Source organism: Ostrinia furnacalis, unplaced genomic scaffold (genome assembly GCF_004193835.3).
Source record: "Ostrinia furnacalis isolate ACB-3 unplaced genomic scaffold, ASM419383v2 OfSCF7525, whole genome shotgun sequence".
Classification (NCBI taxonomy): Eukaryota; Metazoa; Arthropoda; class Insecta; order Lepidoptera; family Crambidae; genus Ostrinia; species Ostrinia furnacalis.
Window position 1 is genome coordinate 55,873 of NW_021137764.1, and position 21,369 is coordinate 77,241.

A 21,369-nucleotide genomic window follows, 5' to 3' on the forward strand; every position below is an offset into this window, starting at 1 on the left:
ATATTTTTTATTGTAGGCGTTTCGCCCGGATGTATCAAAAGTATTAAAAACGGGTGCGAATCGACCCTTTTGAGAACTAGTAATCGCATACTACTAGTTCAATTCGCACGTGATTTAAGGCGATTAGTGTCCTCAATCCGCGCTAAATGGGCATTTTGTAAAGCCTACTCCTCTTTTACTGCTGGACAGAAATAGTTGAAAAAAATATATGTTATACAATAGTTCAAGGACTACATTTGTGACGTTTGAATTTTCGCTACGTCTCTTTGTTTTGGATTAAAAAAATAAATACGGGACATCGATTTTTTACTNAGAACGCGGTTGTAATGGCAGCCGTGGCACACACCGAGGCACTCGTCGCGGCCGAAGTGCCGCTGGAGGGCCGCGCGCACCAGGCCCCCGCGGAAGCGGTGCGACGCTTGCAACGTTTCCGACGACGGTTTCTCCACGACGCCGGCGACTGGCGTGACGGCGCGTGCCTCCACTGAGTGAAAAATTCCAAGTTATTGCTTGAGTCATAACGAGACGCATTACTGTGCGTTAAAGAAATTCTATTCAAGATAATTTTGCGTGGAGGTTACATCCTATTAATATGGAGAAGACGCTACAAGCGAATAGATGTGTTAACCGAAAACCCGTCGAGGTGAAACTACTACAACGAGACATACTACGTCTGTTAAGAGCCACCACACCAGTTGCTACTCGGTACGACAACTGGCTGCTACGAGTCTACTAAGTCACTACGACTGTGCAGAACGCACACAAAATAATTATTCTATGGGGTACGCCGTAGCAGACGATCCACCAGCTACGCGTCTACGAGTCACTACGACAGCACACTGTTGCTACACGACTACGAGTTACAAACTCCGAACACTGAAGTACGCCGTAGCGAACACTACGACTGCACGATACTGCTACACGACAACGAGTTACAGACTCCGAACGCCGTAGCGGGTACTAAAGGTTCGGACAAACCAACGCGATCACAGCGCGATCAACCGGCGTGCAGCGATGGCGATCAATGCATTTAGGTCTGGTCGCCATCGCTGCACGCCGGCTGATCGCGCTGTGATCGCGTTGGTTTGTCCGAACCCTAAGACGTAGCTGGTCCATTAGCTACCATCACTACGCGTCTACGAGTCACTACGACTGCACGATGTTGCTACACGACTACGAGTTCTCCGAACACCGCGGCACCGTAAGGGGACTACGAGTTAAAGACTCCGAACACCGTAAAGGGGACTACGACGTAGCTGGTCCATAAGCTACGATCGCTACGCGTCTACGAGTCACTACTACTGCACGATGCTGCAACACGACTACGAGTTACAGACTCCGAATGCCGTAGCGGGTACTACGACGTAGCTGGTCCATCGGCTACGATTGCTACGCGTCTACGAGTCGCTACGACTGCACGATGCTGCTACACGACTACGAGTCAGTTACAGACTCCGAACATTGAGGTACGCCGTAGCAAAACACTACGACGTAGAAGCTTCATCAGCTACGATCGCTTTCGCTACGCGTCTACTATGGAGTCGTAGTAGTTCTAGTCGCATGACGTTTTCTGGGGTCCATATTGGCTCACCTAAAGTTATTTACCCGAAATTGTTCTTCCTAACGATTTTAAATCCGAATGATCACTCTTCCTAAAATTTTTCATCCTAAAGTTTTCATTCATACTATTTGTAGTGCTACCGGCGATGTTCATAACACTCATGTTTCCGAAAATTGTAATCAATAATATCATTTATGTAAATATATTTAAACTCCTACTGTTTTTTATCATAACACTTTTATCCCTAAACATTACCATAATATTTTCACTCATACCATAGAATAATAATAAATACTACGTACAGAAGTACGTTCTTCGCGAATGAAACGTAAGGCCACAGTTCTAACCTAACCTAAACCAATAATAATGAATAGACCGATTCGTTTCTGGAACTTGACTGAATGACTGGAGCGGGACTCTGGCTTCGCTCGCTCGGCTCGTGCGTTGTGGTCACAGTTCTAACCTAACCTAAACCAATAATTATGAATAGGTGTAGTGCGTGTGCGGGCGCAGGCCGGTGACGTTGTAGGCGGCGGCGCGCGTGTGGTGCGTGCGCAGCGCGTGCGGCGCGGCCAGGTACTGCAGCTCGTAGTCGCGTCGCTAGCCGCGGGCGCTGACGTCACTCACCACGACGGTGAAGGTGTAGTGCGTGTGCGGGCGCAGGCCGGTGACGTTGTAGGCGGCGGCGCGCGTGTGGTGCGTGCGCAGCGCGTGCGGCGCGGCCAGGTACTGCAGCTCGTAGTCGCGCACGTCGCCGGCCGGCGCGCCCCACGCCAGCCCCACCGCGCGCGCTGACACCCACGTCGCGTTCAGCCACGGGATCGGCCGTGGGACTGCAAACACAGATACGCATCCGTCACGACCGTTACGATCGATAAAAACTCAGACGAAACATAAAAAACACCCAAAATATTGTTACTTGTTAGGACATTTGTTTACCTATATTCTCAATTGTTCCCAAATTGAGTATCTTTAAAGTCAGGATATAAGAGGTTTCGTTAAAAAGAAACAATGTACAAAAATACATTAAATATCTAAATACCAATTTAAAGCTTACTGTAAGAACGAGTAACGGTGTTATTCGTTTCGGAGTGACAGGTTGGAAACAGGCGATATTACAAATAAAAAAATACATCTAATGCAAAAATGCAGCGCAACGCTGCAGCACGTAGCACCGTAGCAGTGGCACTCACACAGGCGCGCCTGGCGCTGCACGGGGTGCGAGGTGACGTTGTGCGAGACGGTCCACATGGTGACGTTGTAGAGGCGGCCCGGCACCAGCCCCGCGAACACCACCTGCCGCGGCGCCGCGCCCGCCCCGCGCTCCACCGTGCGCGTGTCCCCCGCCCCGCCTGCCCCACCCCCGCCCGCGTCGCCGTCCAGCCGGAACCGGTACGAGTCGAACTGCGACGCCGACTCGGGCGTCGGCGTGTACGTCACTTTCTGCGAACACGTGCGACACTTACACTGACAGGATTAAGGAGTGTATTACGATTTGAACGAGGAAAGGGTGAATAATACAGGGTGGAATTTTGTAATGCCACCTGGAGGGAAAGTACTCTTAATACTGTAGATAGAAAAGTTTACTGAAAGAAAACATTACTTTATTTTTGAAAAGAAAGAAAACTGCATTCATAGATTTTCGATCATTTTTCGAAAATTCACTACCATACCATACAATTTTCTGTAAATAATTAAGATATGGTTTTCCTTTCATTTGATTTATCAAGTTTGTTAGAGAGATTTCATCCTTATACTTAACCCTAACGATCAATGCAATAAAAATACAGGGTGTAATTTTTAACAGATTTTAGTTGGTTCGATTCCCGGGTGTAGCAAGCAAAATTTTGGAAATCTTTGAATGCAGATCTATTTCTTGTCAAAAATAAAGGAATGTTTGCTTTGAGAATTTTTTTCTGTCTACAATATTAAGAGTACTTTCCCTCCAGGTGGCATTACAAAATTCCATCCTGTATACTTGAAATTTTGGAATGCAAAGAAATAAATAAAAAAAAAATACGTACAAGAACCGCAGGCGTGTTATCTTCGTCTCCCTCGCCCGCGTCAGATTCAGTTACGATGGTCATTTCCGATTGAATCAACGGACCTGCACATAAAGGTTTATGTTAACCGCCCGCCCACAAGTTTACGATTGGCGGCCCGGGCCCGTACTCACTAGAGATGGGTTATACTAGGTAAATTTGATACTAGGTGCACCTATTCCTAGTATTTATTAATACTCGATCCAAATACCTATTCCACCTAGTATGTAGTAATTTAGCATACTTGACGCGACTAGTGCGGACTAATCCACGTAATATGACTTTAAAATACGATTTTTTTTTAAAGATACAACCGTAGTATGAAAAATGCAATTTGAAATTGAATAATAATTCCTCCCTTCATACTTCAATAGGCTTTGGACTGTCAACTTAAAAGTTGGCGTATTTAAAAGATATCAATTTCATAAAAATATTTACATATTTTTTCTTATTTACATGAATATGGTTTGACTACGTTTGCGTGCGTTTGCTTCGTCGCGCTCAAATTTGTTCGGTCAGACAGAGACGGAGTGAATCTCTACGTTCGCACATAAGCTTAGCGAGAAATACTAGGTGCGCGTAATACCCGACTACGGATTACGCAATAATAACCTCTATTACTTTGACGGTAGGGTCGGAAATCGTGTAATTTATAAAATACTAGGTGGATCAAGTATTTAAAAAATTGGAACAGGTGCCGCCTAGTACTGTAAAATACCTAGTGCGTGGATCTGTTCTAGTAAATACGTGTCATCTGTAGTACTCACGCGTGCGCGTCTCCATGGTGAAGAGGTCGGAGGCGAGGCGGTGCGAGTGCGCGGCGATGGTGACGGTGTAGGCGCGGCCCGGCCGCAGCCCGTCCACCAGCGCGCGCGCCGAGCGCTGCCCGCCCGCCGCCGACACGTTGCGCGCGCCCTCCTCCCTGCGCCAAGAGAATACAATACAATACCTTTATTCAGCATTGACCTTGAGCCTTCTTATGAGGCCAATAGTAAGCGACCACGTCTCAGAGTCATACACCATCACTGGCAACACACACTGGTCAAATACTTTTGACTTGAGACACTGCGGTATTTCGGACGTGAGAATTTCGCGAAGCTTCCCGAACGCTCTGCCCAGCCGAGTTGGATTCGACGATTAACCTCTTTCTCGAAGTTGGACCTACCTAACTGGACTGTTTGTCCTAGGTATACATAATTGTCAACAACTTCGAGTGTAGTGTCTCCAACCTTCAGAGGAGTGGGTACAACACGGGCATTAGCATTAACATTTATATGCATACATGTACAGAGGTTAAATTACTGAGCCATGCTGAAAAGGCGCCCGCTCAGCGAAAACGTGACATGACACAAGTCGTCAAGTCACGAAGCTGGTTTTCAGCGGGTACCAACATGGGGGTTACTATTCTACGCCAGTTATGCGTCCTTTTGACAGTGACGGTTCATCGATAAAATTCGTGTCGATTCGTAACACTTCCTGTAGACCTAAGATGCGCGCCGCGATAAGCGGTTATCACGCCATTTTATCGATTTTGCCCATACATTTTGACGTCGATAAAAGTTATCACGGCTCGCATCTTAGGCCTACTGGCAAAAAGGCCATATCATATTGAAATCATACCATATTGCGTTACGTAATCCTACTAATATTATAAAGGAGAAAGTTTGTGCGAATGGTTGTTACTCTTTCACGCAAAAACTACTGAACGGATTCGGTTGAAACTTTACAGTATTATTATTCGTAACCCAGATTAACATATAAGCTATAATTTATGCCAATCTGTGAGACTAAATTTCACGCGGGTGAAGCCGCGGGCAAAAGCTAGTAAATAATAATGATCAAAACAGGCAAAAAACTACAGAACGGATTTTGATGAAACTTTACAGTATTATTGTTTATAACCCAGAATAACATATAGGCTATAATTTGTGACGATCTGTAACAAACTAAACTTAACGCGGGTGAAACCGTGGGCAAAAGCTAGTTGATTAATAAATCGAAGCGTGTTTTGGATCTGAATCGGAGCGCTCACCGGTCCTCGCCGGGGGCGGCGTCGGAGCGCCACCAGCGCAGCTCGTAGCGCTCCACGCGGCCCTGCGGGCGCGGCCACTCCAGCGTCATGTTGCGCGTGTCCACCAGCTGCGCCACGTTCGACACCGGGCTGGGGCCTGCACCACGTAGTGTTATACCATCGTTAAAATATATCATTCACATCGCTAACAGCGGGCGGCGTGTACTAAGGGAAATAAATAATAAAAAAAAGAATGTCCATAGCAAAAAAAAGCTGGTGAAGAATATACTGAATTTTCTGTGATAGTCAAGATATAGAGTTAAAGTTAAAATGTGTTTATTCCTCTTCATGAATGACACGAACAAGATAAAGTTTTCAGTGTTAGCAAAAGGTGTACTCACGCACGACGTGGTGCGTCTCGAGCGGGCGGCCGCTGGGCACGCTGTCGTCGCCGGCGGCGTCGCTGAGCGTGTCCAGGCGCACCACGTAGTCCTCGCCCGGCGCCAGCCCGGCCAGCTCGGCGCTGCCGGCGGTGGCGGGCAGCGGCGCCAGCGCCTGCCAGGCGGCGGCGTCGGCGGCGCGGTACTGCAGCAGGAAGGCGCCCAGCGCGCCGCCCGCCGGGCCCTCCCAACGCGCCCGCAGCGCGTTGGACGACGCGCGCTCCACGTGCAGCGATGCGGGCGGCAGCGGGCCTGCGGAAGGCGGACGTTACAGACGCAGGGTGGAAAAAAAACATGATTTATTTATTTTAATCAAAAAAATCACGATTTTTTTTATTTATTTGATTTTTACGATTTTTATTACGTTTTGCGATCATTTCTTTAATTTTTCTTACGGAAAACATTTTTATTTACGTAGAATTGATGTATAGAGCTGGCAACACCACCAAAAAAAATAAATTGTGTGGTTATCTAAAAAATCGCAAACATGTTTGTACGGAAAAAATATTTTTTTCTGATTCTCTATTCAAAACATCAATTTCATACATTAACACCTATTATTTAACATTGTTTTCGAACATTACAGTTGATTAATATAAACTCCCAGCCTTTCATTAATTCCATTTTTGGCATTTGATTTAAATCCGTGATTTTTATTAAAAAAATCATGCAATATAAATCGTGATTTAAATCATGATTTAAATCAAGCAACCCTGTAGAGACGTGTCGGTCCGGACGATGACGACTCGGAACCGGGACGGGGCGGCACTCACGGACGGGCTTGAGGAGCGTGTGCCACTCGCTGCGCAGCCCGTGGCTGACGGCCGCCACCTGCACCTCGTACACGGCGCCCGGCGTCAGCTGCTCCAGCGTCGCGTTCGTCTCCGTGGTCTCCAGCTGCGGGCGAAGCGTCCAGTCAGCGTTGGTCTTCAGTGTGTATTTATTTTTTTATTTTATTTTATTTATTTATTAGGTACACCAACAAAGTCACATACAATACAGTTCATACATTTTTATTTATTTATTTATTTTATTCGGAAAGCCAACAGCAATACAATACAAATAATGGGACCTTAAATTATGTATCTGCTTAGCCATTTATAGGTAATCGCAAATGGAAGTTAAGATGCAAATAGACCGACATTTATAGAATTAACAAATGAAAACTTAACAGTCAACAGTAATTTTTAAGCGCCGCTGGAGTGGGAGTCGAAAAAGTTTGAATTGAATAATTTATTTATAGTAGTGGGTTTCGTTCGAAACAATTCTAGATCACTATAATTTTTTGATATATCGTCAAAGCATTTACTCGCACGAGTAAAAAAAGAGTTGAGGCGATAATTTGTGTTAGCTTTGGGAATCGCTAGCGGTCGAGTACGTGTTACTGGTAGTTTTCTTGGAACCCAGATATCTATGCCCAGAAAGGTACGCGGTGCATCGTGACAGCGGGGCGTACTGACCGTGCGGTAGTCGGCGGCGGCGAGCGGGCGCGGGCGCGGGCGCGGGCGCGCGGCCCAGCGCAGGCGGTAGGCGTCCTGGCGCGAGTTGACGTCGGAGCGCCAGGCGAGGCGCAGGCGCGTGTCCTCGGGCTCCGCCGACACCACCACGGGCGCCAGCGGCCGCGTCGTCACGCTCACCGAGCTCTCGTTCGACTCCACGCCGTGCGACACCGCCGCCACCTGGAAGCGAAGGAGCCCAGTGCATTAGTTATAATCTTGACTTCGGACCCGTTTGGACCTACGGCATCCAGTTGTGGGGCTCTGCAAGTGCCTCTAACATCATGATGATTCAGAGAGTGCAAAACTAAATCCTGAAACAAATATCGAATGCACCATGGTTTATAAGAACAACAGAGCTGCACGAGTTATTGAACGTGCCTATGGTGAAGCAAGAGATAGACACCCATGGAAACGGCCACAAGCTAAGACTGTCAAAGCACCCGAACCGGTTGGCTGGGCAGCTCACTATCCCAGAAACCATACGGCGGCTTAAGAAGCGGCGGGATATCTTCGACAATGAATTAGTCTGAAAATAAACCTGAGATTATAATAATAATAATAATAAATTTTTATTTCCAGAAAAATGCACTTTAGTTACATAGGCTTACAAAGTAGTTATACTAATAGGAATTCAGGTGACTTACTAGTAGTAATTAAGAAAAATAAAGTCCTGTTTCCGCTGGGAGCAGTGCTCTAAATGACGAAAAGAATCCACCCCATCTGCTTATAGTTTTTGAGGAGTGGTCGCATGATTAAACCATAAGACAAAAAACAAAAAGTTATAATCTTGAGGCACCGACGATCGAGCCGTCGGCCGGGCGCGCACGTACGGTGATGGTGTAGTTGCGGCCGGGCAGCAGCGCGTCCAGCGTGACGTTGGCGGCGGGCGCGGCCAGCGAGGAGCTGTCGTCGCGCGAGGGCCCGGCCTCGTGGTAGGACACGCGGAACTCGTCCTGCGCGCTGCCCGGCGCCGCCGCCCACCACAGCCGCACGCCCTCGCCGCCCTCCACGCGCCGCCAGCCCACGTCCACCACCGGCAGCGGCTCTGCGGGGGAGGCACACTTGAGCGCGCGTTCCACGAAGTAGAGATGGGTTATACTAGGTAAATTTGATACTAGGTGCACCTATTCCTAGTATTTATTAATACTCGATCCAAATACCTATTCCACCTAGTACGTAGTAATTTAGCATACTTGACGCGACTAGTGCGGACTAATCCACGTAATATGACTTTAAAATACATTTTTTTTAAAAGATACAACCGTAGTATGAATAATGCAATTTGAAATTGAATAATAATTCCCCTCTTCATACTTCAACAGGCTTAGGACTGTCAACTTAAAAGTTGGCGTATTTAAAAGATATCAATTTCATAAAAATATTTACATATTTTTTCTTATTTACATGAATATGGTTTGACTACGTTTGTGTGCGTTTGCTTCGTCGCGCTCAAATTTGTTGGTAATATTTTGGTGTTATACATAGATTTCGAATATAAAAAATATATAATTTAACTAATTAAGACATGACGAAAAAACTGAGGTATGTCTCGTTTCTGTCGGGCCTGGGTTTTTTTTGTATGGGGCGTGACCGTTCTTCTTTAAAGGGATGGGTTCGTTGGGCCGTTTGGTTGGTACTAATTAAAATACTTAATTAAAGATAGAGCAGTCTGCCCATCATATCTTGTGGGAGTGTGATCTTTGGAAACATTAACGTGATATAATGCTTAATTCAATACAACATACATCTGTTTCCGCAATTTATTATACCGATATTGTCGCGACAAGGAAAAATTTCCGTGCTTTTAAGCGAGTTTGTGAAAAATATTATTGGCAGGTAGTTGCTAATTGCTCATAAGATAGGCCCCCTTAATTTAATTTATTGTCCGTGGTGCATAATCTTTTCTTAAAGGTTTTAAACCTTTGTTTGTCACCTGTCATCCGCTTTGCAATGGAGGGAAGTCGAACCTTAATTTCGAACTCCTCCTATGTTCTTCTGATTAATTTCGTTGCGGGTCCAATGACAGTTTCACTTTCCCCCGGGACAAACTTGACCTTCATTGGTTGGGTTTTTGTGGCGGTCAAGCTGTAGATCCTGGCTACACAGGAGTTGCAGCGGTGGGAACGAGAGGTGGGAACAGTCCCGACTGAAGCCGAACGAGACGCGAGGGCACGGCGAGAGACACACTCGGACACCGACCTCTCCTCGAGCGGCGGCAGCCAGACGACGCGGAAGGCGGTCTCGGAGCGCGCGGCGGGCGGCACGGTGACGTTGCGCGGCCGCAGCGGCACGGTGCGGTACTGCGCCGTGGTGGGCGCGGAGATCTCGGGCTCGGACACGGTCTGCACGCTGATGTTGTAGGCGCGGCCCGGCACCAGCCCCTTGAAGGCGGCCTGCGCGGGCCCCGGCGGCTCGCCCTCCTTCTCCACGTACTGCTCGCTGTCGCGCGCGTCCGGCGGCACGATGGACACCTGCGCACAAATCAAAGTCAAAGTGAAAATTTCTTTATTTGTTTAGACTAATAAATAGTTCTTACGAATCGTCATTTTGCTCTTAAGGAACCTCTACATGTCTCATAATCCTTTTACCCTACCAGCGCTTCGAGACCAACAAGCATACATCTCTCAGGGAGGACCCCCAATATTATAATCGCAACACAGACTGCCACTTTTTATGGAATTCCCTTATATCTTTCTGTGCAGATTACAATATCGGGAGACTAACTTTTAGTAATCAGTGTTATCGATCAGCACGAATAAGATCGAAGTAGTTGCTTAAAAGATTTTCGTAGGTATTGATAACTCGGATGGATACATTAGAAAATACGAACATGCCATTATGTCAGGGAGAAATCGTTATATAGAAGTAGAAACTGTACAAACATACATTATGAACACAATATAATAATTCATAAAGTTATTACTACGAGTTACGTAAGAGTTATAAACGTGTAACATACAGCACGATGACAAGCGTAAGCAACACTCACGACCGCGCCACGAGCCTCTGTCCGAGGGCATGAAGTGGAACTAGTTTACTAGTAGTATAGAGAAAGAGAATCAAAGACACATTGTATGAATATTGGGGTCAAAAAGCGAATACAGACTTCACCGGGCATCTGGCATCCTGACAAGGGTGACCGGCAAGTGGCAAACTAGTTCCCCGTGCAAGCGCGGACAGAGGCGGCGGGGCGGGCGGGGCGCGCGGGGCGGGGCACTGACCTTGTAGTGTGTGTAGGCGCCGGGCGGGTAGGGCGGCTGCCACAGCACCAGCAGCGTGGTCTCGTTGCGGAACCACACGATGAACTTGCCCGGCGTGTTGGGCCCTGCGCACGCGCACACGTCACACACGACACATGCTAACACCGGTCATATGACACCATCGATCGACTGGTACATTTTATTAATTGACAAAAAGCTTTTTAATTTTCTCAATACGTATTTTCTACTGTATCAAATTGAATCGATTGCGCATGATGTCATGTACCGAACACATTTTTAAGCGCGTAGAAATCAGACGTTCATTATTTTGTCTAAATGTATTTTAAAAAAACTAAGAAGCTTAATTATTTTGGACGTGAAATTTCTACGCTGAAAATCTAAGGACGATAGAATGAAAGAAAAATAACTGAATTGATTTGAATCAAAATAAAATCTTCCTGTAAAGGACATTGGGAACTTTAGTATGAGAAAATGCCCCACAGCGGACAAAGATGAAACGTATTTTATTTCAAAGCTTTATACTTGTAGGTATATTCACTTAAAGCGCTACGTTGTGAGATATGGGAATTCTGAGATAATATGACGAGTCTAAGTTGAAAATATATTTGTCTAAAATGATTTGATATTTTTACATGTTATGTTGTTTGGCATTGCAGAGTAACCAATAAAAGTAAATAAAATAATATAAATAAATAAAAAATATAAACAAAATAATATAAATAAATAAAATATTATAAATACTTAAATTAATATTAGACAACATCTCGTATATTACTCCAACCCAAAATAAGTAGCTAAGGCATTTGTGTTATGGAAATCGGGAACGACGAACCACAACACACCCAAACCAGAGACAATGTGAAAGGATCGTTTTCTATATTGTCCCGACCGGGAATCGAACCCGGGATCTCAGGATTGGCCCGGCACACCTTGAAAACCGGTGTGTGCGCCTCTCCGCCACGGAGGTCGTCAAAAATGTTACCTAAATGTAAAATAAAATAAAATATTAAAACTTCATTTTCTCAATATTCCCATATAAGAGAGAAAAAAAAATGCACGGAAATTCATTGGATATTAGTATGCATCATCTGTGATAGGTTTCGTTTGTGTCCGCTACTTTTCGAAAAGTGGGGCAAAAAGTTCCCAATGTCATTTAATTTAAGTAAATGACGAGCTCAGTCTTTGCGCTCACTAGTTGGCGCCACTGGCGAGCTTACTCCACAGTGGCGCCAATTGGCGAACGCGGCGGTGGATGGACGCGCACATACAGTGGCCCTCATTGACATGCACGCGCTATGTATAGTGATGCGACCTCACGGTCTCATCTCGAGGACGCTCCACTGTTACATAGCTAGCAGAACAGTGTAACGTCTCTAACGAGCAATGTTGTGGTAAAATGCTATTCACGTGCATTAATTGTCAAATAAAACATACAATTTATGATAAGCATGAAACAAGAGATAAAATGAATCTTTAATTAATAATATTTATTGCAGACAAATAAATTAAAAAAAATCTATGAAGTAACTTATATCGAACATAATAATTAGGTTTTTTGTAATTTAAACGCATTTACAGCAAGGTTTTTATTTATCAAGAACTTCTAACAATCGCGAAAAATTAAGTAAATATCTGAACCAAAGCAATAACCACTAATTGGACTCGATTAAGAAATTAACGAGGTGTGGAGTTGAAATAATTAGAAGTTTTAACTACTTTTATTGTTTTAGAGAATTGTAGAACAACGGTATGATTAATTATAAGCATATTAAACGAAATTGTATTGTATGAAAAACGAAAAAAAAAAAACAAATTAAAGCTAAACGATCCAAGTGATCAAGTATAGAGGATAGTTTGTAAGGATGACTTCACACTAGGCAGGCGCTGCGGCGCGCAACGGGGCGGGGCTTACACAGGCTCTCCGGATTAGCCTCAATGGTACACTCGTCAACACCACGTGTGTAGGGTCTATTTCAAGGTAATTCAAGACCAGTGTAAGTTATTAGTGTAATAAGATTCTCAAGGACATTGGCCAAGACTTGGAGCACATCAACACATAATAACAAGTCAAACAAATAATAACAACCGCTGCCGCGTTACGTCATGCACTTATTACAAATTTAATTGAATGATCNTGACAAGCTCAGTCTTTGCGCTCATTAGTTGGCGCCACTGGCGAGCTTATTCTACAGTGGCGCCAATTGGTGAACGCGGCGGTGGATGGACGCGCACATACAGTGTCCCTCATTGACATGCACGCGCTATGTATGCGACCTCACGGTCTCATCTCGAGGACGCTCCACTGTTACACAGCTAGCAGAACAGTGTAACGTCTCTAACGAGCAATGTTGTAGTAAAATGCTATTCACGTGCATTAATTGTCAAATAAAACATACAATTTATGATAAGCATGAAGCAAGAGATAAAATGAATCTTTAATGAACAATATTTATTACAGACAAATAAATAACAAAAAAAATCTATGAAGTAACTTATATAAAACGTAATTATTAGGTTTTTTGTAATTTAAACGCATTTACAGCAAGGTTTTTATTTATAAGAACTTCTAACAATCGCGAAAAATGAAGTAAATACATAGAACTGAACCAAAGCAATAACCACTAATTGGGCTCGATTAAGAAATTAACGAGGTGTGGAGTTGAAATAATTAGATGTTTTAACTACTTATATTGTTTTATAGAATTGTAGAACAACGGTATGATTAATTACAAGCATATTAAACGAAATTGTATTGTATGAATAACGAAAAAAAAAACAAATTAAAGCTAAACAATCCAAGTGATCGAGTATAGAGGATAGTTTGTAAGGATGACTTCACACTAGGCAGGCGCTGCGGCGCGCAACGAGGCGGGGCTTACACAGGCTCTCCGGATTAGCCTCAATGGTACACTCGTCAACACCACGTGTGTAGGGCCTATTTCAAGGTAATTCAAGACCAGTGTAAGTTATTAGTGTAATAAGATTCTCGAGGACATTGGCCAAGACTTGGAGCACATCAACACATAATAACAAGTCAAGCAAATAATAACAACCGCTGCTGCGTTACGTCATGCACTTATTACAAATGGAATAGGCAGTCAGTTGTAATTACGTTATCATTGTATTGGATCGCGCCGGCTGATGGATTGTCGGCTAACGACGCTACGGACAATAACAGGTAGGTATCATTTGGCTTTATTAACAGTTCGTTTGTTAAACGAAAAGAAGCAAAATTGTGCAATGCAAATAAATTAGACATGCAACTACTCTCTCACCATTCCTCTTAAGGTCCTGGGTATGGCATTAGAAAGAAACATAAAATCAAGATTATTAAACACCGAAACAGTCGAATACAAGTTTAGCGGTATCTTTTTTAATAGTGTTTTCGTTTTAACATAGCTGTACGATAACAATAGGCGGCGAGTAATAATGGACGTGACATCACGTTTTAATTCAGCATGAAGAGCAACAATGGTACGTGTGCGCTGCTGCCGAGCCCGCGAGGCTTGAGGCGACGCTATTCTGCAGCTCTACAAGATCGTTCGTCTACATATAGCCGGCGCTCATACGATGACGATATTGGAAAGACGGATAATAATAAAATACGGCAATGGCACCAGGGAGTACCGCTGAGGTCTAAGGCCGCGAGCGCTTCGCACTCACGATTGTGTGTCTCAACTATGATTAGCGCATCTTTTCGTCTCGTAAATTCTGTAGCTATTTCATTTGAACTTCGTGCTGTATCAATTTACAGTATCTTTTCTCTAAAACTATCTATACTTATAATAAATCTGTAGAGAGGTCAATTCTGTACATGAAATATATTTTCAAAATAACTATCAGGGGGTGATTAGTGATCGATACTGATGCCAAAAATGCAATCAGTAAAATTTTTGTCTGTCTGTCTGTCTGTCTGTCTGTCTGTCTGTATGTTCCTTATAGAAACAAAAACTACTCGACGGATTTTAACGAAACTTGGTACAATTATTCTTCATACTCCTGGGCAGGTTATAGGATACTTGGGAATTCCCACGGGAACGGGAATTAGCGGGAAAATCCTTTTGTATGAAAAATCTAAACCGCTTAAGCTAGACGCTTGAAATTTGGCATGGTGGTACCTTAGTAAACTTTAAGGTTAGTTACAACAGGATATTGGAAAATTCCCACGGGAACGGGAGTTAGTGGGAAAAAAACATTTGTATGAAAAAATCTAAGCCGCGTAAGATAGACTCTTGAAATTTGGCATGCAGGTACCTTAGTAAACTTAAAGCTTAGTTACAACAGGAAATTGCAAAATTACCACGGGAACGGGAGTTAGCGGGAAAAAACATTTGTATGAAAAATCTAAATCGCGTAAGATAGACTCTTGAAANAGTTTCAGCACGTATACCGTCTATTCTTCCTCAAGTGACATTAATAATAAAAAAGCGAACATCGAAAAGTCAATAGACAATAAAAAAACAAATCGTAAAAAAGTATACATATTTATAAAAAAGTGTCCACTCGTGGACACATACCGATCCCAAGGAACCGTACTTACTCATAAGAATAAGACACACACTGATGCATTTAATCATGCACTTGACAAATTTATTTCTTGAAATGTTGGTAGGGTAAAAAAAATAACGAGATTTGACGATTTGTAAGAATTAATTTATTTTAAAAAGGTCAATAAAGATGTTTTTGGTTTTGTATTTAACAAATTATCAGTTTTATCGGAATTAATTAATTTTCGAATAGAGTCACACGATTTCATTCGATGACTTTGCAAATGCAGTACGATGATACGATTACTTTTACGTTGCGGCAATCACTAAAATTCGCTAAAATGACACTAATGACGTTTAAAAAGTGGCACGCTCGGCTTCATACAATTTTTGACACATGCTGCATCTATCCATATCTGTGGTNAAATACAAAACAAAGCGAATGACAGATAACAGCTGTGACAATATTTTCAGTGTTGCCATGCTAATAATGTGGTGATGAATAAAAATAATCGATATAAAAATCGATTGTATTTTTGATGACTCGAAATAAGGTGTATAATAAGGTGTGTGTGAAATAAGGTTTTATTTAGTTATTTAAATATTTTTGGTAGTGTTATTAGAATATTAAGAAGGTTTTATAAATGTCATTTTAATGAATACGTATTTAAAAAAATAATAATTGTCATAGTCAAACAACAATCGATATGAATCGATTCTTACCGATAAGATTCATTTTGGCAACACTGAAATGAGTGTTAAAGACAGGAAGTTGTAATTATCACATAAAGTACTATTTAAATTGGATTTTTATAAAGGCAAATTGATACAAAGTTACAATAAGTGAATACTTTAAAAATTAATTAAAAATTTTTGGCAAATTCATATTTTCATTAGCAGCTTGTCCACGCCAGGCCAGAAATGAACATTGTCCTTTGGCATGCAGGTATCTTAGTAAACTTAAAGCTTAGTTACAACAGGATATTGCAAAATTCCCACGGAAACGGGAGTTAGTGGGAAAAAAACATTTGTATGAAAAAATCTAAACCGCGAAAGATAGAATCTTAAAATTTGGCATGCAGGTACCTTAGTAAACTTAAAGCTTAGTTACAACAGGATATTGCAAAATTCCCACGGGAACGGGAGTTAGCGGGAAAAAACATTTGTATGAAAAATCTAAATCGTGTAAGATAGACTCTTGAAATTTGGCATGCAGGTACCTTAGTAAACTTAAAGCTTAGTAACAACAGAATATTGCAAAATTCCCACGGGAACGGGAGTTAGCGGAAAAAAATATTTGTATGAAAAAATCTGAACCGCGTAAGATAGATGAAGGGGGGGGGGGGGAACGAGATTCACGCGTACGAAGTCGCGGGCGGCCGCTAGTATTAAATAACATTTTCCAGTGTGTGCCTATTAGGTATGTGGGGTTTCTTAGCCTAATAGGCTGCTCACAATACTCAACATCGAATCATTCAGTGGCCGTGAACTTACACGACCTTTTATGATATCCTGCTACTGGTGTGAAAACCTTGGGGCATATTGAACTTATTTATCTCTTTCATTGAAAAACCTCAAACTTAATCATCAATTAATTGACATATTTTTATTGCTGTTAATAACTTGTTCCTATCGTCGATATGTAAGGAAAAAACTATGATGTCATCTATTCGCTATCTGTGTTTTGTATCAAGTTTTCTAAAACAACATTTCACAAACTGTGTATCATGAATAATTCCATTCCAGTTGATTAATAATTATTACTTAAGACTATCATTTTCAGTTACCCAATTAAGATGACATCAAATTGTCATAATAATTTTGCGATTAAAAAATTCCAAATGTCTTGTGACTAATCCAGTAATATTCTTGATGGCAGCTTTATTGAGGATAATGTTGTACATTTTCAAAGTTCAAGGTTACTCTATGATTTTATTTCATCAAATTTTTAGATCTAATAGGCAATATTTAATTGTACTCGCGGAAAAATTGCGGTAAAAACAAATTTTTGAGTATTTATGAACGGAAGTAATTTTCTTCTTTAGAGGTGACAGGCAAGTATAAATGGGAAACGTAACCAGCATGGAACTGTCATGTTGTTATGAAAAGGGCGGAAAATTGGTAGTATCGTTAGTGACGCGGCGCGGCGGCTTCGACTCGCATTACACATCGAACTCGTCCTAATTACTTTCTAGAACGAGCGCGCGGTGCAGTTCCGCGCCTGCGCACGTCGCCGGTAACTTCTCGAGATGAAACAATTAAAATTAACAGCCGCGTCGTGACCGACGAGTCCGCCCGATTGCCGCATTTCTTTCGCTTCGCACGCCAAATAGTTAGAAATGCACATCTCTCGTGTTTTAGCTCGTAAATCACGATGCCATTTTGGCTACAAATAATGCGGATAATCATAGAGACTCCGTCTGCGTAACGCACAAACAACAACAAGGTGTATACTGACTGGTGGTGAAGTTGCGCGAGGCGTAGGCGGCGCTCTCCTTGTCGTGCAGCAGCGTGAAGGCGTGCAGCTGGTAGGTGGCGCCGGGCGACAGCTCGCGCAGCGTGTGCGTCCAGTTGCCGGCGCCTTCCACGGTGATGTTGCGCGCGCCGCCCTCCACCCGCTCCGTCAGCGGGATCACCTATATCATTCGTGCCACATAATGACGTCTGTCCTGTGTGCTTCATCATTACCCGCCGAATATGGGTAGAGGATACTCAAAAGATAGCTAGCTTGTTATTTGTCTTTGACTTCCTTGTCCGTGACATCAAAAGGACACACCGAATGTTAGATAATTCAGTCAAAAAAAGAAGACAGAGGAATCGAAAAGTATAGTTTCCCATCGTGTTGGAAAACAAACGAAACAATTTAATGGTTTACAAAAGATTGAGTCCTTAACTCTAGGCGTAGTGATTCGGAAGAAATGAATTAAAATTGCAATGAAATGAATTAGGTACATTCTAAAATATTAATATAGACAGGGTGTGAAAATTGTAAGGAAAGATTCGTTCATGTTGTGCTAAAAACTTTGAACCCCGAAAGGCCGGCGATTAGGTCACCGTTCAATGCGGACGCCGCGGTACGCGACTTGCGATATCAGTTCATTGCAGATGTGTGGGCAACCATCCAAAACTATTTTCTTAAATGACAAAACTTTACGGTTTAAATTGAATCACGTCCTATTCCGAAAAGTTAGCACAGAAATTTTACTCTTATAATTTCATTACAATCTTTTTTTAAAGTAATTATTACACAGCTAGTTTAATAGCTTTTTGCTAGCCTTTCAGACCATAAGTAATGTTATCATGCACATGCAGATTGTTTGTAGACAGAGGCGGGCAGATACCTTGAAGCGGAAGCCAGTGTAGTCTCCGTGCGCGGGCGGCGACCAAGCGATGGTGGCCTGCTTGTTGCGGCCGAGCGTCACCGTCAGGTTCGTGGGCGGCTCCGGCGCTGCAACCACACAAGTCACGAGCCTGCTCCGAGGCACTGCCCTCAGATGCCAGAGGCTCAGAGAAAGACCTTTGGCCGATCGGATCAGCGATCGGATGCGATTACATACATGCATTACTACAAGCAGGACTGTCGCACATTATAACATAGTACGAATGTAAAGGGTCTTACAATTCGTTACAACGATGTGTTGTGGTCCCTATGGAAACTCAATTAGATAAATTACGCAGATAATTCGCGCATTAAATTCTTCCAAATTTGATTAGTCATTTGACAATGTATTTTAATTGATTAATCTAATAGTGCATATTGTATTGATTATAATAATTATTTTACTATATTGTTATTAATGGAAAATGCTTCACTTAGTTTCCCAAAGTATTCAGTTTCATAAAAATGACAAAATGATTTCTTTTTGGAGAAAATTTCACAGAATTTTCATGAACAGACTACCGTATTTGTCGCATACCAGTGATGATGGTCTGGTTCCAGGTGAGCAGGTCCGCGAAGGTGGCGTTGGAGTAGTAGAGCATGAAGTGGTACTTGGTGCCGGGCAGGCCCTGGAAGTTGATGGTGGAGGCGCGCGCGGGCACGGTGTAGTTGGGCGCCGGCGAGCCCTGCGCCGGCCGGTAGTCCAGCCGGTAGCGGCCCGCCGGCGGCTCCGCGCCGTCCGCCAGCCCCGAGCCCGGGATCTCGATGACCAGGTCCGCGCCGGCGCCGCCGCGCCACGAGCCCTGCCGCGCGTACCAAACGCGTATTAAAAGCCCTTGCGGTGAACATGTGCTGATTGTTATGCCACAAAAAAGTTGTATGGAAAACCGATCAGAGAAAGGATGAAAAACTTCATTCATGGAACATGAATAATGAAAGGACAGTAAAAATGCACTTCAGGCAATGACAAATACTGAATGGGATCTGAAAACTCACAAATCATGGTCTATGACAGATCAAAAATTATTATTAATGTCATTTGCAGGAATCGGATATGCAATTGACTAAATACAATTTGCACTGATTTGTCTTATAACTTTATCTTTTGTACACAATAGGACAAAAGATGAGCCTTCTAGGCAGAACAAGAAGTATTATCTGTTCGTTTGTTTCAGCCAAATGACGTCCACTGCTGGACTGTAGTACAAATAAGTGATTAAGGGATATAAATGAAATGAATCTTCAAAAATGATTTAAAATAATGAATAAAATTATTGTGGATTAATCATTCACAAAAAATTGTATTGCTAATGAACTACTTAGGTCTTCAGTCAAACCAACGCGATCACATGCAATCAGCTGGTGTGCAGCGATGGTGATCAATGTATTTAAGTCTGAGTATGCAAACCGGCTGATTGTGTGTGATTGCGTTGGTTAGGCTGATCCTTAAATCTGTCCTGGTTTTAAGGTACTAGTACTATCATAGATAATGACATTATTAATTTGATCAAATGGATAAATTAAACAGTAATTAATCGAACTTTTGACATAGAATAGATAGATGGTATGGCATGTAAATCACGCAAGCACGTAGGTGTGTAATATACACTTAACACTTCTTATTTAGTTTAATAATTATTGGTTTAGTAATGTTTATTAGTTGTGTTACTAATTAAAACATTTTACTTTCCTTTTTAAAAAAAAATATTACCTACTAGCGGCCGCCCGCAAGACAGACAAAGAAAAGAGGAACAAATTCCATGCGCGATACAAGCTTTCGAAATTATTTGAACCTTGCATAGAATTATTTTTTTCGTTTTAGTACAACTGCATTTCAGAATAAAGCTTGTTTTTAAAAAAGTTTTTTTTTTATTATAATAGATTAACTTAAATGACTCACAGAAACTTGAATTTGAAAGAACCCAGAATATTCATTTGGTCACAAAAGAGTGACCTGACTCTTTTGTTTACTAACTAATACTTGCAACCGATTCTACCATAGTTGGAATATCACTCCTCAATCAGAATTCTACTTCAATTACATTATAAAGTTAAGGTGGATTAGCATTTGACAAGCATGTTCCTAGTCACTGTCCTTGAATATATTTTTTTATGGGTAGTTTTATGAAAGCCAAATGAGGAAATATTGAACAGGCATGTATATCACATAAGTTGAGCCATGTGCCTGTAGCCACGAGGTAAGAGCTTACGAGAAAGACGACGAGCCCCAGCGCCAGGGCCGCGGTGGCGCGCGCGCAGCCTGCCTTCGCTTGCACAATCGTCCCCTTCCACATCATTGAAGGCGACTCTCGGATTTCACACGACACTTTCTCTCTTATATCCTCGACATTTTTATGTCCAACAACCATTGTAGACTCTTTTCTTGAATCGTAGTCATCACATTGTTATAAACTTAACATTTAATTTATCACAAACACACGATTGGACAAAACATTGCGACTGCGTCTTTCGCAATTTTTCAATACTTTTGCCACTTCTTCGCAATATGTCAACACAATCTAGTAACTCTGTTCCGTTGCGCTAATGTTTATTTCATCGTCATAGTCGTTGTCATTAACACACCTTAGAAAAGTGATTTAATTTAACAACCTTTTGCGTTAGTTAAAGATAGCACGATTTTTGTAATGAACGGAACACTCCTTTGTCAAAGATGTCAAACAGTTACAAAAAACGTTCCAATTGACACAGAGTGTACTCTGTGATCTACA

At 42.6% G+C, this 21,369-nt stretch overlaps 1 protein-coding gene across 1 annotated transcript; it reads right to left on the reverse strand.

Moving 5' to 3' along the window:
- Nucleotides 1-2,049: 2,049 nt before the first annotated feature.
- LOC114364991 (tyrosine-protein phosphatase 10D-like) lies at nucleotides 2,050-21,326 on the reverse strand. The gene is made up of 15 exons (XM_028321378.1): nucleotides 20,851-21,326; nucleotides 19,179-19,443; nucleotides 18,603-18,709; nucleotides 17,720-17,897; nucleotides 10,775-10,878; nucleotides 9,586-10,024; nucleotides 8,384-8,667; nucleotides 7,515-7,733; nucleotides 6,828-6,951; nucleotides 6,016-6,306; nucleotides 5,636-5,771; nucleotides 4,371-4,525; nucleotides 3,586-3,668; nucleotides 2,755-3,004; nucleotides 2,050-2,394 (listed from the first exon to the last, which is right to left on the reverse strand). The coding sequence occupies exons 1-15, from the start codon at nucleotides 21,007-21,009 to the stop codon at nucleotides 2,162-2,164; spliced, it is 3,027 nt and encodes a 1,008-aa protein (XP_028177179.1). The 5' UTR covers nucleotides 21,010-21,326; the 3' UTR covers nucleotides 2,050-2,161.
- Nucleotides 21,327-21,369: the final 43 nt, after the last annotated feature.

What these genes read in the sequence shown, in the direction of transcription:
- LOC114364991 (XM_028321378.1), bottom strand. Translation starts at nt 21,009, where the DNA reads ATGGTTGTTGGACATAAAAATGTCGAGGATATAAGAGAGAAAGTGTCG. An exon ending in TGGGGCTCGTCGTCTTTCTC is followed by an intron (nt 19,444 to 20,850) that starts GTAAGCTCTTAC and finishes TACGCGCGGCAG; the next exon opens with GGCTCGTGGCGCGGCGGCGC. An exon ending in ACACTGGCTTCCGCTTCAAG is followed by an intron (nt 17,898 to 18,602) that starts GTATCTGCCCGC and finishes CGAATGATATAG; the next exon opens with GTGATCCCGCTGACGGAGCG.